Raw genomic sequence first — 17,821 nt, 5'->3', positions numbered from 1 at the left:
AAATATAAAATAATTTAAAATAATTATATATAAAAAATTTATGATATTTTAAAAAATTAAATTTTATAAATGATAATATATAATAAATTAATAATAATAATATATTAATATACTATATTAGCTAATATAGATATTGTATATTATATAATATAAGTTATATAATTAATATATAATATTATTTTTATATATTAATATTAGGGATGTCAAATTGGCTTGTCGTTCGCGAACAGCTCGTGTTCGGCTCGTTCGTTAAGAAACGAACACGAGCTTATTTCAAACAAACTAAATTTTAAACGAACCGAACACAAACACAAGCTTTATTCGTTCGTGTTCGGTTCGTTTACACCCCTAAATTAACCGACTCTCGGCGCTCGTGTTAGTGCGAGCTTGATTTTGTTCTTAACAATCCGCGGCTAAGCCCGCTAAAGGGAACACCGACCGTCGTCGTCGATTCCTCAGTCGCTTCGCTTCGTCGAAGAGAACGAGCCAACGCGGGAGATAGAGGCATGTCCTACTCTTCATCATCGGGTTCGGAGGAGGATGAGGGTGTCGACGCGTACAGGAAGGGGGGTTACCATGCCGTGAGGCCGGGAGATCCTTTCGAGGGAGGGAGGTACATCGCGCAAAGAAAGCTAGGGTGGGGAAACTTCTCCACCGTTTGGCTCGCCTACGATACAAGATGCGAGGTTGGATTACAATCTTCTTCTTATTTTCCATCCGTGCTTTATCAATCCTTAATTTCGTGTAATGATCAATAAGCTACTTTTTCCCGACCTTCTTATTTCATTCATTCTTGTTTTTCATCCCAAGGTTGTGTTACTTAGATAAGTAAGTTTTTCCGGCGATTGAAATCAATTTTGCGATTTTGTCATTTCGTTGGACCATTACATATTGGTTTCTGCATTCTCGTATGAAGTGTTCCTATTGGTCCTTTATTTTGGATCTCTACGACCAAGAGAAAGCAAAGGGTCTTGATTTTTATTGTGCAATGTTAATGCTTTTATTTGGATCTAAGTTTTCTTTCCCACCTTTGATTTGATTTTGTGGGTAGTTTTTAGTGTAATTATCTTGCCCCTTATTGTTTTACTGGTTATAGACGGTTTCTTAATTTGTGATGGTTCTTGCTGATTTTTGGAAGTCCAAGTAAATTGAATCCTTTTTAATGCTATCTTGACGAGAATTCGTCCGGAGTACTTCGAAATTTGCATCTATTTACTTCCTGTTAAATGTTAATTAATATTTGTCAAGCTAAGCATCTTTTATCTTTCCCGGAATATTCTCATTTTTTATCTTTTTGATGTGATTTGGATTCTATCAAAGTTGATCTAAAATTCTTTTTTTTTTGCTCAGAAATTTGTTGCTCTCAAAATTCAAAAAAGTGCAGCACAGTTTCAACAAGCTGCTCTTCATGAGGTTGAGATTTTAAAAGCAATTGCTAAGGGAGATCCCTCAAATTGCAAGTGTATCGTTCATTTACTGGACAATTTTAAGCATAGTGGTCCAAATGGGCAGCATTTATGTATGGTATTTGAAACTCTTGGAGATAGTCTATTACGACTAATCCGTTATAATCGATATAAAGGAATTGGACTACAAAATGTAAAATATGTGTGCAGATCCATCTTATTGGGGCTTGATTACTTGCACAGGGAAGTTGGTCTTATTCACACGGATCTGAAACCAGAAAATGTTCTTCTTGTTTCTACTATTGATCCTGTGAAAGACCCTATACGGTCAGGATTTACTCCAATTTTGGTGAGGCCTGAGGGTAATCTAAAGGGGACTTCTATTGTTAATAGCACTGAGAAGAGGCTCAAGGAAAGAGCTATGAGGGCAAGAGCGAGAATATCAGAAAGAAGAGCATCAATGGGAGGCTTGGAACACGGGTTGGTACAAAAGGAGAGGAGTTTGGAGGGGATTGATCTAAAATGCAAAATTATAGATTTTGGGAATGCTTGTTGGGTGGATAAGCAAATGGCAGGTGAGATTCAAACAAGGCAATATAGAGCTCCTGAAGTTATTGTTGGGGCTGGATATTCCTTTCCCGTTGATATGTGGTCTTTTGCTTGCATTGCTTTTGAGCTTGCCACTGGTGATGTGTTGTTTTCACCTAAGGTTGGCCAAGTATTTACTGAAGACGAGGTACACTTTTCCTTGATCTTTTTAAATTTTTAATGATTCTAGGACTTGGAAGATTTTAAAATATTCTTTCCATTTCGAAAGAACTTGATGAGCTTAAAAACTTTTTTTGCTGCATTTATAAATAATGTGGAACTTTTGACATGTATTTCTTTTGAGGGCCATAATATGGTGTTAGGTACCTTCTAGACCTTTGGACACATGGACATTCTTTGACCCTTTGTTGTAGCCGTGTGCCACTAGCCCTTTTTTATTTTTCCTGAAATTATCTACACTACTTGCATACCTTCTGTTCAACTTAGATAAATTCATGCCAATCCAACCTACCCTTTACCAACTCATTGTCATTTAGGTTTCCAACTCTCATTATTCCTCTCAATCATTGAATCTTAATGTAATTCTCACTTGACATATTTCTTAGTCTTGTTCTAAAAAAATATGAGGACAAATTCTTATGCCTTGGGCATACTTTTCCAATGATTTAGCATTTTCTCAATGGTTCTATGCAGATCCTTGGTATTGTTTCTATGCCCTTTGTTTCTATGCCCTGTTTCATCATTCTTTTTTCAATTTGGGATACGGTGTGCTAGAGTTTACGTTTGGGGTCCATATACAAGTTGAAAGGTTGCATGCTTTTATTTTCTTATGATTAATCACAAGAGGAGATGGTCTTTTTCTTTTATAATTATAATTTTCATATCATAATTGTGAAAGATGACTCAGTTGTTTTGGTAGATCCTTGTTGAAGCTGAATATTTTTGTCTTGGCTTTTGTATAGTGTTTACATGGTTCAAAAAGTGACTTACTTGAGATATTGTCCTGTGCAACGTCCTTACCTTGTGTTCAATTATGGACCTTTGCACAATGGAATTATGGATTTGAGCAGTTTGGACGTCTAAATGCTTAAGCATGATGATTTGGTAAACTGGTTATATCCAGTATGGGAGCCACATCTACCAGGGATAATTTAGTGGTTGAGGACAGGGTAAGATGGCATTTGGTTGTGCAATACAACAACAACAACAACAACAACAACAAAGCCTTAATCCCACTACGTGGGGTCGGCTACATGAATCCTTTTTCTCCATTGTGTCCTGTTTAGTGCTATATTTCCATTTAGTTCCAGTAAATTAAGATCATTTTTTATACAATAAGCCCAAGTCTTCCTAGGTCTACCTCTGCCTTTCTTAACACAAGTCGAATCTAAAACATCTACTCTCCTAATCGGATCATCAGATGGTCGACGTTTAATGTGACCAAACCATCTTAACACATTTGGTTGTGCAATGAACAAAAAAAAAAAAAAAAACCGCTAAGGCAGGGGGAATAAATATTTGTAAAAGAATAGGAAGAAAGGTGTAGATCAGGCTAGCATGGATGGATTATTGGTATTGGCAACAAATGCATCTATTGTGATTAGATGTTGAAAATGCTTTCGAGCAGTCATCAACAACATTTCCTTTTTTCTACTATCTGTAATTTGTAAATTTTCATTTGCCATTAGTGTCACAGTAGGTGGTAACTTTATTTGTGTTAATATTTTTGCACAACTTATTGTCATAATATCTTATTTTACTCTTTTTCTTTCCCAAGCATTCTACATTATTTTTTTATGCCTGCTTATTTTCTGCTCTCTATTGTACATTCTAAAACCATCTAAAATGATGTATAATTGTGTATAGTAGTGGTCCTTCCAAATAGGTTTTCGTTATCAGAAGATGGCAGCCAAATGAATGTTATAAAAAATCCACACAATAGGGTGCGTGGTGTGCAGGGGAGAGTGGGCTGCAAAAAATTATGTTAAAGTAAATATGAGATTGTCAAAGGAAAGGCTAATTTTACATGAGATTAGTGTGAAATATTATGTTAAATACGAGGAGAGCAACATTGCTACCGGAGTTAACCCAAACAACAATAGAAAAGCAAATAATATGATCGAAAACAACTATACGATTACAACCAAGCACACTTGAAAGGGAAATACAATGACAAACACAAACAAACACAACTAAATTGTCTACAAAAGGTGGTGGTTGGATTTGGTGAGTGGATTGCAGGAGAAGGGTGGCGGGGCAGTGGATGGTTGTTGGAGGATGAAGGGGAAGTTGCAGTTGGCTGTGGTGGGGAAAAAATGGAGGTTGGCTGGCTGAAATCAGTGGAAAACAGCAGCGAGGAATCAGCCACTTGCTGTCCCAGGCAGCTGTAAGGAAGGAATGGGCTGGACTGCACGAAGAACAGTCAAAAGTGTTGTTCTGGGCATTTGCAGCATGAGAGGGGCTGCTGGAAGAGAAGATAGGCAGCTGGAATGAGGTAAATAGGTGCCCGGGTGGCTGGTCTGTAGGTACTAGGTGCTTGGTCTGTAGGAAAAAGACAGCAAGGCTGCTGCCCGGGCGACTGCAGTGCGGAAAGAGGAATTATCTGTGAGAGTAGAGAAATAGGAGATACATACCACCTATGGACGAGTAACAATCAAAGCACTTTATCTACTTTGGATATGACCATAGAAGGGGCAAATCTGGACGCAAACGGTTATCCTGACATAAAACCAAGCAAAAATAGAAAACCTAAAATAAACGAAGCAAATACATAATCCTTAGATTAAGGATTGGATCCTGCTATTGAAAGGAAGTGCCAAAACCTTGGAAATGAGCAGTAAGTTGGCTCTCCCCTACCTGGATCGGTTGATCCAGGCATAAGAAACGCAGATGGTGTTCTCACACCTCTCACTGCACGCCTGCATTAGTCTCCCAAGATTAGGGAAGCTTCGACTTCATTTGTTGAAATTTTCGTCTCCTTGTAGTATGGAGTCTGATCAAGCACATTGAGGAAGGTGGAGTTGTTGCAACCTTCTGGACTTGAAGGGTCATTAACTGCATCAATATGAGTATTGGGATCCCACTATTGACTGCGATGTCACCTAAAACACCTGAGAAAATTTTTCCACTTGCGTGGAGCGATCCATATTGGTCGAATCTTCTGAGGGGACACTACGGAAATGAGCAAAGCCTTCCGACCAAGTATACTCTGTTGAATCCTCCAAAAGTAGCCCAAGTATTCCTCGACTCTCTTTGGGAGCGAGGATAGGTGGCTGGAATGAGGGAAATAGGTGGTTGAATGGTTGGTTTGTCGGAAAAGGACAGCAAGGCTACTGTTCCGGGCAGCTGCAACGACTAAAGGCGAATTATCTATGGGAGAAAGGGTTGCAGGAGTAGAGAAATAAGAGATACACATCATCTCTGGACGAGTTACAGTCAGAGCATCTTCTCGCCTTCGGATATAACTATAGAAGGGAGAAATCAGGACGAGAATGGTCTGACAGAAAACCAAGCAAAAATTGAAAACCTAAGGCCCTGTTTGGGACCACTTTCGATTTTCTGTTATTTGTTTTGAAAACAAAAATCATAAAATAAATCTAAATATAGTATTTGTTTATTCGTTTTTTATTTTTTAAATACACATGGTTTGTTTTCAAAACATAAAAAACACATAAATTATATATTTTTTGTTTTAAAAACATGTTTTTGGGAGCATTATCTGCGTGAGGCTCCGCTGTCCTCTGCTCCCGTCACTGTGAGCCACCTCCTGTCGCCCGCTGCAACCCTTACCGGCCACCACCGACCACCAACTGCCGTAGCCGCCAACCCCCGCCCGGTAGCCGCCATCCCCTGCCAGCCGCCATCCCCTACCAGCCGCCATCCCCTGCCACCGCCACCACCATCTCCTGCCAGTCGCCGCCTCTACCAAACACCTGCTGTCCCTAATAGCTCGCTGCTCTTTTCCACAGTCTGGCCCCACCCACAGCTGCAGCCACCATGCATCAACGTTGTCTGACCCTCGCCGCTGCTCGCGTTCGCCCGACCCACATGTAATACTTCGTGTTCGGTGGCGCAAGGAAGTCGTCAGATACGCCACGAGTTGTATTGGAGCGCACGTGGACCCAACCGTTTTATAAAAAATATAGTTTTTTCTTTAAAAAATATAAAAATACTCAACCAACCATGTTTTATATTTTTTATTTTAAAAATATATAAATCATAGCCGTACCAAACATATTTTCTAAAAATAGAAATAACAAAATAAAATAAGAACAAAAACAAAAAAGACTAAAAAAACAGAAAGTGATCCCAAACAGTCCCTAAAATAAATGAAGAAAATATATAATTCTTAGATAATTAGAATTTGGTTCAACTATTGAAAGGAGGTGCCAAAGCCTTAGAAAGGAGTTGGTCGGCTCTCCCCTGCTTGGTTCGATCGATCTAGGCATAAGAAACTTGGATAGGGCTCTCACGCCTGTCTCTTCAAGACTGTGTCAGTCTCCTAGGGTTGTGAGAGCTTCGACTTCATTTGTCGAAACTTCTATCTCCTTGTAGTATGGAGTCAGACCAAACATGTTGAAGGAGGTGTTGTTGTAACCTTTCGGGCTTGAAAGATCATCGACTGCGTCGATATCAGGATCAAGATCCCATTATTGACTCTGGTGTCTCGCAATACACACGAGGAATTTTCTCCACTTGCAATTAGCGATCCATATTTGTCCAATCTTTTTGGGCTACATTACGGAAATGAATTGATCCTTCCTATCAAGTACACTCTGCTAAATAATCCAAAAGTAGCCCAAGTTCGTCCTTAACATGATCTGAAGTAGCGGTAGTCTGAATCTCTCTAAAGAATGCATCAATGTCATTAAGTTATCGAATATGATGTCTTGAAACTCTTTTCGTGCTAGCTATCCTGTGTCTGCAACCAACTCTTCCATCTCAAAACAACCTGTCATCACCGAGATTAATTCTCCCGACAATTCTCTTTTAGAAAGAGGACCTATAATCTCAGACTCCATAGAAGGAGGAGGATGACGTGTTTTCAATCTTTGGTGAATGAATGTGTTCTTGTACCATGATATGCTAAGTCTGACGATCAAACTGCCACAATCTCCCCAACAAAAGGTGACAGATATCCATCAACACTATGTCTCACCAAACTTGATCTTGTAGTTGATTCCCAATCAAACACTCCACGAGACACCTTCTGTTAATGTGACATTATTCTTGTTCAACCACATTAGGGAATACTACTGGGAACTGCTCATAAGTCGTGAGGCTCAATTTTCTACCATTTGTGTAAAAGTCACATTGCTGCTCTCTCCGTTGAGATGATGAGACTGCATACCTTTCTCTTCACAGTTCAACAGGTGTAGAATATATTGTGACGAAGCCACTGCTTCTCCTTCATCGTGTTAGTCTGAAGGAATCGTTGAACCGCAAACATCTTGCCCTCATATGGTGGAAGCTGGTACTCCTTGCCTTTCTCTTCGTTTCTCACTTCCTTCACCTCACCCTACTCGGTGAAGGATACAACTCGGCTAGTCGGCCAACTGGAGGTGATTTGCTTATATCCATGACATCTGAAGCATAGCCTGGCTGGGATTGTGGGGGCGTGTTGCTCTTCTCAGGTTTTTTTCTCACTCTCAGTGGCTCTATCCTTCTCCTTAATAGTATTTTCAACTCCTTAAGGCAGGCTTCTACAGATGTTTTCAACTGCTGGTGGCTATTTGAATGGCGGTTGGTGCGTACTCTGCTTCTTCTGTCTCTCCACCTTCAGTGTTAAAGTTTGAACATCCCCCATTGGATGAAGGATTAGTAAGTGCAGGTGGAGCCACACGCCGTTGTTTAACAGCTCCAACCTCCCTAGTCTCTCGTTTGTATTCTCCTAATTTATATCCGTTACACCGAGATATCAAAATTTTACAAATATTATCACAAACATTAGAATTACTAATTTAACTTTTTTTACTGATAATTAATGAAATTTTTAATGACTCTTTTAGTATGATCATCTTCCTACTAACCCAATACTTAGGCTCTTATATCACTCTAGTCACGACTTGAGAGTTTGGAATACGAAGGCGGGAATGAAAGGTCAGACAGAAGACATTAACTTTCTAGACATCTTCATTTCATAATTAAATCAATCCAAAACAAAAATAAGTCATTCTTTTCTATAAAATATTAATTTACAAAGAGTTCGTACATATTTTAAAATTTTTACAACTGCCAGAATGTAAAAGCTTAAAATTTTTACGAATACCTCTCAATTTCTCTGTCTCGGTCTCGCTCCTATGTCTCTCTCTGGTTCTTTCGGTTTGAATGGGAGGAAATGAGGGGATAATCCTCATATTAGATCTCATGCGGGCAGTGGGAGGTCTTCTCGATCGACACCTGCGGTGCATGTGTCTTACGTAGGCGATTCATTTCTCCTTATTTTTTTATGATTAACTCAGTTAATAAAATATTATTATTACATGATGAATCAAAGAATCATGATCATAATAAAGATGCCATGCTATAGTGGAACGACTTAGTCAATTGATGATCAGAAGCATGTATAGAGAATAGAAGAAGTTAGCAGAAACTTTGTTCATGCAAGCATTAGCTATTTAGTTGCTTCTTGCTCTTGTTGTGTAACGAAATAAATATTTTGTTGGTTTTTTCCAAATTCACGAGCCATCAAAGGTGATCTCATGCAAAGGATTTGAGTCGATCATAAGACTCCTACATTAAAAGATCCGAAAACTTGAATTTGTCTAAATTTTCTAGAATGAATGAAGTTGTTCCATTTGGTATTCATAAAATTCCATATACTTGGCTATAGTAATTTTAGGGCATTGATCTTTACAAGTCATCTATTATTAGGCAATCATTTAATGATGTGCCAATAATTGTTAATCAATTAAAATATAATATATGAATGATGATCTCATAAGAGCACTTGTGTGCATATTCAAGCAATAAAAATTTATATAATATTTTAAGGTCTCAATAAATCTCAAATAGGGTTTAATAAATACACACATATACATGCACACATGTGTACTCACATGTAGAGATGAACACAAATACACATGACGTGCACTTACACAAACATACAAACACGCACACGTGCTCAAACATGCACACTCACACTCACGTGCCTACACCCGTACATCCCCCACACTTCCACACACACCTGGACGCTGGCACTCATGCATGTGTGGCATTACTATACTTGTGAAGGCATTTATGCGTTCAAAGTGGTACAAGCCTATGAATTGATTCTACATGTACCCTTGCACTAATATGTGTGTTAAGAAGGGAGTGGCAAACCCATACATTGATATATATTCGCCAAGGCACTAGTAAACTCTAGGGTTGATTCTACACATACACTTGCACTAATATATGTGTAAAGTCCCTAGCGCACCCTAAAGGGTTCCACTCCATGGAGTGATATCAATCTGTTAGATGTTATTGTAATTCATGGATTCCCCTATTTGTTTATTCACACCTGTCCAGTGCGCTTCCATTTTTGTTTCGTCTAGGTCATCAGTTCAAGGCATTAGTCTTTCTCCCCCGTGTAGTTTCATCTAGCTCATCATTGGAAGGCATTGCCCTGTCTTTCTTTGCGTATCATTAAAATAATAAAGATTTGTATTTAAATATTCAAACAATATCTTTTTTTTTTCTTGTCATTTCTAATTTGGAACGTGTTTATTTGCCGTTCACTGGCAACCTGTGGATCACCTCCCCTCTTATCTGTTTATACTTTGCTTGTACTCTAGAATCACTAAAGAACTAACTCAATAAATTCTTCCACGGTGTTTTGGGTGATATCAGAGTAATTTCCTTGGATCTTTCTATTATATTCTCCTCTTACTTTCTCCCGTAATTCCTTCCATATGACTGACAACAAAGCAAGCGCCTACTCTTAGGTAACATCTTATTCTAGTCTTCTTTTTATAATTAAGGAGACCACTTCATCAAAGGCTTGTGTTCTTCTCGTCACTGACCACAAGCTAACTGGGCAAAAACTCATCCATTTGTCTCAGTTAGTATATGCTATTTGTTTGTGGGAACGATGAGGATGATTATCTCGCAGGAGTGGTGTATACACTTCATGAGAAAGACCCTTAGTTTTGGTCATGTCAGGAGAAAATCTTTATGATGATTTTATGGCTGGTAAATTCTATAACAAATGAAATTGAAAAAAAAAATCGTGTACTACAAAATTTTGAAATGCAGCAAAACGACCTACTATATTATCGACAATATCTCCACTATATTTTAGATCAAGTGTGTTTTCCATAAGCTATGGTTAGATGATGATATCATTATAGTATATTTCTACTCTAAAATTGGCTTTTGACACCCACTGATTTTGATAGAGTAGGATGGAGGTGCTCTGGAGACAACTAGCAAGATAAGAAGGTTGTGAAACGAGAAGAGTGCACAAGTTCTTACTTTTTCTTAATAAAGATTTGAATGATGTTTGTGGGACAATCTTAAGCATGGAGCCCCTATCTAGCCTCTTTGAAGCCTTTGTTGAGGTTTAAAGAGAAGAAAGCAGGAGAAAAAATATTGGTGATGCCCAAGTGTGCTTGTAACTCTGGCAATGATAACTTTTCCCTTGCATATTTACTTGAATGGGGGTTTATAGATACATGAGGATGACCAGCTTGTGGTGTTCACACTGTCATAAAATTGGACGCACTCCGTGACAAATTCTTGATGATACATGAGAAACCCTTGACTGCTGATCAAGGATAACATGAAATCCTTAAATGTATGGTGACACAGTCACTATTGACACTCTATCAACAAAGAGTAAATTGAATTCCTTAAAAAATTCTTCAACATCCGCCAATGTGTCAACAAGCTCCATATAATACTTGATCCAATGATGAGCTCAACTTCAATAGCTGAAAATGGTGATTCTTTGAATGCTCTCATTGTTATATCAGGAAAGCAACTATGTATTGTTGAGTTAGGTGCTTCTAACCTCTGAACTAATAATGATGCTATGATTTTTCATGAGCATAATTCATACTTTAGAATCTTACTCCTTAAACCGTAGAAGGAGCCCTTTTTACTATTTCTGGCGTTAGAGCTGTCATACTTTTAGTGGACAGTGTCCTTAAACATGTGTTTCATGTTCCAAAATTGGTTTTGTAACATTCTTTCCTTTAGCAAAATTACAATGAACCTAATTATACACTTCAACCCAAAGTCATGATGTGAATTTCAACGCTTAGATTCAAATATGAAGATTGATAATATACTAAGATGCTTGTTAGTTTCTATCTAAGAAAACAACCTATGTGGAAATCATGAAAAAAAGGAATGTGTAGTTTCATCTTCTAGCATGAATAATTCAAATGCTATGACGTTAGAATGCTATTGCTGGGCTCTTACTAATTTTTTGTTTCTAAGAATATTTTTGAATTTCTTTGGAAATAAAATTGTGATCTTATCAATATGAAGCTTGCTAGTTATCTAAACATACACTTGACTCTTTCTCAAAGCACCTATACAAACCAACCGTCATTTTTTTCATCCATAATGATGTATGACGATTATCTAAGGCTAACAAAATCATTGACTTAAGAGCTATGTGGTTATTCCATAAGTAAGATAAATCTAAAGTTTGTATAAAATTTATAAATTTAAATAAAGTGGTTCAAACTTAATTTCAAGCTAAATCCATGTGCTTGGATTGACAAGGGGTGTGAGTACTATCAGTCTATTTGGGTCCAACTAGTTTGATCAAGGGATTGTCCATTAGTGCATAGATGCTGAAAACACAAGAAAAAAATGTTGTAAAAAAGAAACGTTGACATTGATCAGTAGCTCAATTAACCATGCTCTCAAATGCTGCAAAATATTTTTGGTGGAATGTTATGTTGACTACATATTTCACATCAATTGTATGCCCTCTCAACTATTAGATTGTCCAACATTTTACTAGACTATCTCCAAACCCATCCCCCTGATACCGTTCAAGGGCTCCTAAAAGGTATTTGTGAAGTAGATTTTTGTGGTGAGGTAGTTGTGGAATAGCGAGGAAACAAAATATGTGAGGTCGATAGCATTTTGAAGGTGTAGGCGTCGGCGGTGGCTATCTCGGCTGAAAAACAACTGTTCAACGGTTTATCGATAAGGTAGAGGAAGTTTCACCACCTATTTCTAAGCAAGATACAGATGCATCACTTGCAAAAGAAAAATGATATAACACTCAATTATGGTAGAAATCAGAGATTCCAATCTCCATAACTCACAAACAAAGCAAAGTCTCTCCAACATGAAAAAAACAACACAAGTAGGTTCCTAATAAAAAAAAACCCAAATTAGGAGAAAAAGAATAAAGAAATAAATTATAGGAAAGACTCATTCAGATATTTCTAGCTAGATGAAAATTTCTTATTATATCTTCCCATGGTTGCAAAACTCCTATTTTCACGATTCCAATCACGCAAATCCTATTATCGGGAGTCACGTGATCCTCGATTCCGTGACTTTAGCAGCTGCTCTTGTGTCATTTACCCTGGGTAGGAAAAGCTACGCCTTCTTTAAAGGACATTTTTGGAATCGACCTACCACCATAACTAAGTTATTGCATTGTTGTAGCTACTAGAGCCCCACTATGAAGTCTATGCTCACATCTACCCAAGACAACTCTGAAACACATACGTCCTTCCAATGTTTTTTTTTTTATGAAATAAATAACCATCATTTTTTTTGGCATAATTAGAGCCAAAGCTGCATTTAAGCTAGTATTTTCATGAACTAGGTCTCTAACTATCAGGTGTGTAACGTGTTTTTGCAATTTCTCATACTTGAATGGTCGCATCTCAAAAGCAAGATGGTTTACTAGAAAAAAAGAATGAGATGCGATCATTCAAGTATTAGAAATATGACATGTTGAATCTCTTATGGTGGTAATCATCCATGAGATAAGATGGCAGTCATGATATCCGAAAATTATCTCAATAAGGGCTATCCCTCTTCTGGAACTGGATGTTCATACTCAGTATCTTTTAGGATAATCAATGTTAATCTTGTTGTGATTTCTATTTTGGACTCAACTTGAATCACTAGCATATCTTTTTCTGGCGGCTGAAACTTTTGGCTTGTCTCTGACGTTTTCATGCTCTCCTATGTCATTGTCAACATCTTCAACTGCTTACTGGTTAGTGAAAGAGATCGCTCTCATATTTGGGCAATTAGACGCCACTTGGCCAAATTCTCGACACTTAAAGCATTTACTGATGGTGATAGATTTTTTAATGCTAGTGAGCTCAACTTTTTCTCCACTTTGAATTGATTTCTCCTCTGATGGGGTTGGCTTGGATGCTCCACTGAGTGTACTCTTGTTGCTTGATCCTGGAGTTGAACTCTATTTGTAAGGTGTGCCGGTCACCTTGTAACGATGTTGTTTCTCCACCTTTTAATTAGTTGAAATATAATTAAATCGTAACATACCTAAAATTACTTTGGCCACCTAACTCTCGAACGAGAGCTTCGTCCCGCACGGGCCGACCCCCTCCTCTGCATCTTTGTCTTTTCTTCTACTTCTTTGCATAGAAAATTTGTAGCCCTCTTCGAGAGTGGCTCAATTTCAACCCGCACGACGAGTCGGCTTCCTTTTTTTCCTCTTCTTTTTCACATAAGGCTCAGTTTCCCTTTATTCTCACTTGACACTGCATCCTCGTCCTCCTTTCTCTCCTTCCTTTGATTAGGGAACGACGTCGTCTCCCGCAAACACGAATGATGACTTCCTCCTCCTTCCTCGTCTTCCTTCACTCGAAGACAAGTCACTCGGCTCAAGGTCACTATCTTCTCCTCATTGCCTTTCACTCTTGATCTCTCTGCTCTCTCTCTCTCTTTTGCTATGTTGTTGATTTAAATAGGGATATACTAGTATTAAGTCGAAACAAGGAGATGCTTATCCTTATGACTATTCAATATTAATGATAATAATATTATTATTTTTTTAATTTAAAGTTCAGTTATTACAAACGTACCATAAGCTAAGGTATTGTTTATGGGCTATGTTGTTCTAGATATGCATGTTAATTTTGATAAGGTTGAGGCTATTGTAGAGTGGTCTGTTTTTAGAATGGGGCAATTATATATGTAGCACTTGAAACTTTGCTATTTCCAGAACTAGCCCTCTCTTTTATCTGTTTTTCAAATTCTCCCTCAAATATCAAAATTCACAATAAATCCCCAACCCATAGTTATCATTTTTATTGAATTCCCAGTAGTTTGATGATGACACACATAGATGCATCGATTTGGTAGTTCAAAATATGACATGGGTACTTGTTTTGTGAGTAGTATAATTTTGAGTGTTATGCTTGTAATTATCTCTTTTAAAATTCGCTTTTGAAGCCTGCAATTTCATGCTTTAAAGCATTCTATGATATAGTCCTGAAAGAAATTTGAGTGGCACTAATGTGGATTTTCTCAGGCTTCAGAACTTCTTCAAAAGTGAAATATGATTGGTTGGGTTTTTGTAGGTATAGCCTGTTCAATGACCATGGGACGGTCTAATGAGCTTATTTTAGCCGGAAGTTTAGTGAAGTTAGAGGAAAGGGGCACTTATACCACCCAATTTCTATGCATATACATATCTAACACTTAAGACCCTACTTTTTACATATCACCCAAATCTTTCTTATCACATTAAATATTACTATCTTAACTTTTTAAAAGTAAAATACATCCTTTCCGGCTTATGTAAGGTGGCATTTTTGTAAAAAATGATGTTTATGTGTTAGGTATGTAACTACATAAGAATTAAGTGGTATGTAATTCTTCCTAGAAGAAAATGTTTATATTTGTGGAAGAAACTTTGGCCGTTTTTTGGCCTCTTCTTTGACATAATTTTTTCGGCATTATCATTCACATCCAATGTATAGTTAATGCTCTTTATAAATTCGGTAATTTGTTTATTTTGACATGTGAATTTTGATTTATACCAATCTGTTCACCCGAAGGCTAGTTTCTATCCATTTCACATCTCTTCTACCTCCTTTCAGGATCACTTGGCTCAGATGATGGAACTCCTCGGAAAAATGCCTAAGAAGGTTGAACTATTTTCTGATTCTTTATTCTCTCCCAATCCCTGAAATAATGATTCTGACAACTTTGAGATCAGATTGCTATTACAGGATCTCGATCAAAGGATTTCTTCGACAGATATGGAGATTTGAAACGAATCCGTAGACTGAAACACTGGCCCATTGATAGGCTTTTGATCGACAAATATATGTTTGTCGAATCTGATGCTTGCGAGCTCTCTGATTTCCTCACGCCGCTTCTAGATTTTACACCGGAGAAGAGGCCAACGGCAGAGCAGTGCCTGCAACATCCATGGCTTAGTAACAGTGGCCAAAGCTTCATGGTTGAAACTAAAGGTGTTGAGAACTTGGAGACTGGTTTGGGTAAGCTTCAAATGAAAGCAGGCAGATGATTGCTTGGCTTCATGGTCTTCCGAATTCCTCTCTATTAACAGAGCAAATATTTCTTCTATTTTTCTCATTACTGTATGATATAGATGCCAAGTATAGATACAGCTTGATTTTTGAGATTTGGTTTTCCTCATCCAGTTTTTGAGATTTGGTCTCTACAATCTTCTCAGAAGGCACAGTATCCACTGTGGAGAGCTGATTAGATGGTCTTACAATGCTTGGGTTTTTGGATGATTACTCTATCAAATAAAAATCAGATATTTTTGGGTCTGTTCTGCATTCTTTGTCCTCTTCTGCGCGGTTATATTCAATTTTGAGACTATTTGCTGGGTTTCTAATGACTATTTCAATGTTTGTATTGATAATTGATCCCAAAAGTCAATCAATAGCCAAAAAGAAAGTCGATTGTTATTGTTTCTTTTTGGTCCTTTTCCAATTTACTAATTTTATGATACTGTACATTATGAATCATGATATGATTGATCGCAAGTTTATAGTTTCTTATTCTTGTTTGTATGGTTAAATGATCCGTCATATGATAATTAATCATGCTCTTGAACATTTTTAATTTGAAAGATTTACATCTATATCACTGAATTCCTATGTTTACTTGCATATCTGACACCTAAACATGAATTTCTATGTACATGCCACCTTACATGTGCATTTAAAGTGGTGATATTTTTTATGTTCTATGAAAGACTCGGGTGATATAAATATAAAAAGCAAAGTTTAGGTGTTAGATATGTAAATAACTTCAAATATTTACTACAATGGGTGCCAATTTGATTGATAAGTGCATAAATTCATTTCCATAAAGCTATCTTCATTTATATATGTAACTGATGAGAGCTTGAAAAATGTAATAAATCATATCCCATGAATTTCATGATAAAAGGAAGTGTATTTATTATACTAATTTCTAAGAATAAAATGTCAAAATAGCTTTTTTATTTTTAAGCTGGGGACATTTTAGTTTTTAGAAGTAAAAATGCCAAATTGATTCCTATTCTTTTAGTCAGAGCCCAAAAAGTAATTTCAGCACAGAGTTTTAAGGATTGTATTGACTTTTTATATATTATAGGATTAAAATGATTGAATAAAATTCAATGGATCATTTTGTCATTTTTATCTGTTTCTTTATTTTATTTACTCACATATTCAAGTGCACGCACACAAAATGTTGAAGGTCTTGAACTCAAAGCCTCTTGGTTGAAATTCAAGTCCATTTTGCACAATTCATCCAATTATGTTTATTACATTTCATTTGATTATTTGCTCTATTTTAATTGTTCATTAGAGTTTAAAGCTTCAACTGAATACATGAAATGTAATTTTAGTAGTAGTAGCTCAAGCGTCAGAATTGTTATTATAGGTGATCAAATTATTAAAAAGTGTGAATGCTTTAGATATCTCAGTCTATTGTTCAAAGTGATGGTGATATAGATGGGGATGTTATTAGTAGAATTCAAGTTGATTGCTTGAAGTGGAGGAATGCTTCGGGCCTATTTTGTGATAGAAAAGTACTGCTTAGACTGAAAGGAAAATTTTATAAAATGGTGATAAGAGCTACAATGCTCTATAACGCTAAATACTGGTCTTTAAAAGAGAAGCATAAAACTAAGTGAGGTGCTGCCAAGATGAGAATGATTAGGTGGATAAGTGGCTTTCACATAGAGACAGAATGTGAAATGAATATATCCGTGATAGGGTTCGTGTAGCTCCAGTGACAGGGAGAGAGAGTCGTTTTAGTTGGTTTGATCACATTAAACGTCGACCATCTGATGATCCGATTAGGTGAATAGTTGTTTTAAATTCGACTTATGTTAAGAAAGGCATTGGTAAGCCTAGAAAGACTTCGGCATATTGTATAAAAAATAATCTTAATTTATTAGAAATAAATGAAATATGACACTAAAGAGAACGCAATGGAGAAAAAGAATTCATGCAGCCGACCCCACTTAATATGATAAAAGGTTTGGTATCGTTGTACTAGAGTTTAATGCCATATTCGTGTTTAAATAAATATTATATTCAATTTATTACATTCCAACTATTTTGGTTCGCCGTTGCTACATAATAGAATGTAATTTTCAAGTACAGCCCATGCACAGCTCAATTCCTGATCACGGCAGTTAACAAACTCTTTGTTGTTATCTTGAGATAGCTATTGATAAGCCAAAACATTCCACCAGATATTAGTAACCATTGATCCATTACGAAGTCAATGTCTCGTGCGCTGCCCACTTGCTTTTTTGCGCGTCAAGCTTTCAATGCTTCAAAATGCCACTGTTGATGCTTCCTCGTAGCAATGCTATTTGTTCGCTGATATTTATTTTTATTTTATTTTGATATTTTAGAAACAGTAGCGCCGTAGATATTTTGTTTCTCTTCTTT

At 37.0% G+C, this 17,821-nt stretch overlaps 1 protein-coding gene across 1 annotated transcript; it reads left to right on the top strand.

Annotated features, from left to right (window-relative positions):
- The first annotated feature begins 360 nt into the window (after positions 1-360).
- LOC110032581 (SRSF protein kinase 1-like) lies at positions 361-15,877 on the top strand. The gene is made up of 4 exons (XM_020736251.1): positions 361-686; positions 1,351-2,142; positions 14,993-15,040; positions 15,112-15,877. The coding sequence occupies exons 1-4, from the start codon at positions 507-509 to the stop codon at positions 15,424-15,426; spliced, it is 1,335 nt and encodes a 444-aa protein (XP_020591910.1). The 5' UTR covers positions 361-506; the 3' UTR covers positions 15,427-15,877.
- Positions 15,878-17,821: the final 1,944 nt, after the last annotated feature.

Source organism: Phalaenopsis equestris, unplaced genomic scaffold (assembly GCF_001263595.1).
Source record: "Phalaenopsis equestris unplaced genomic scaffold, ASM126359v1 Scaffold000975, whole genome shotgun sequence".
NCBI lineage: Eukaryota > Viridiplantae > Streptophyta > Magnoliopsida > Asparagales > Orchidaceae > Phalaenopsis > Phalaenopsis equestris.
The sequence above is the reverse complement of the archived record's forward strand: the minus strand, read 5'-3'. Positions and strand labels throughout refer to the sequence as shown.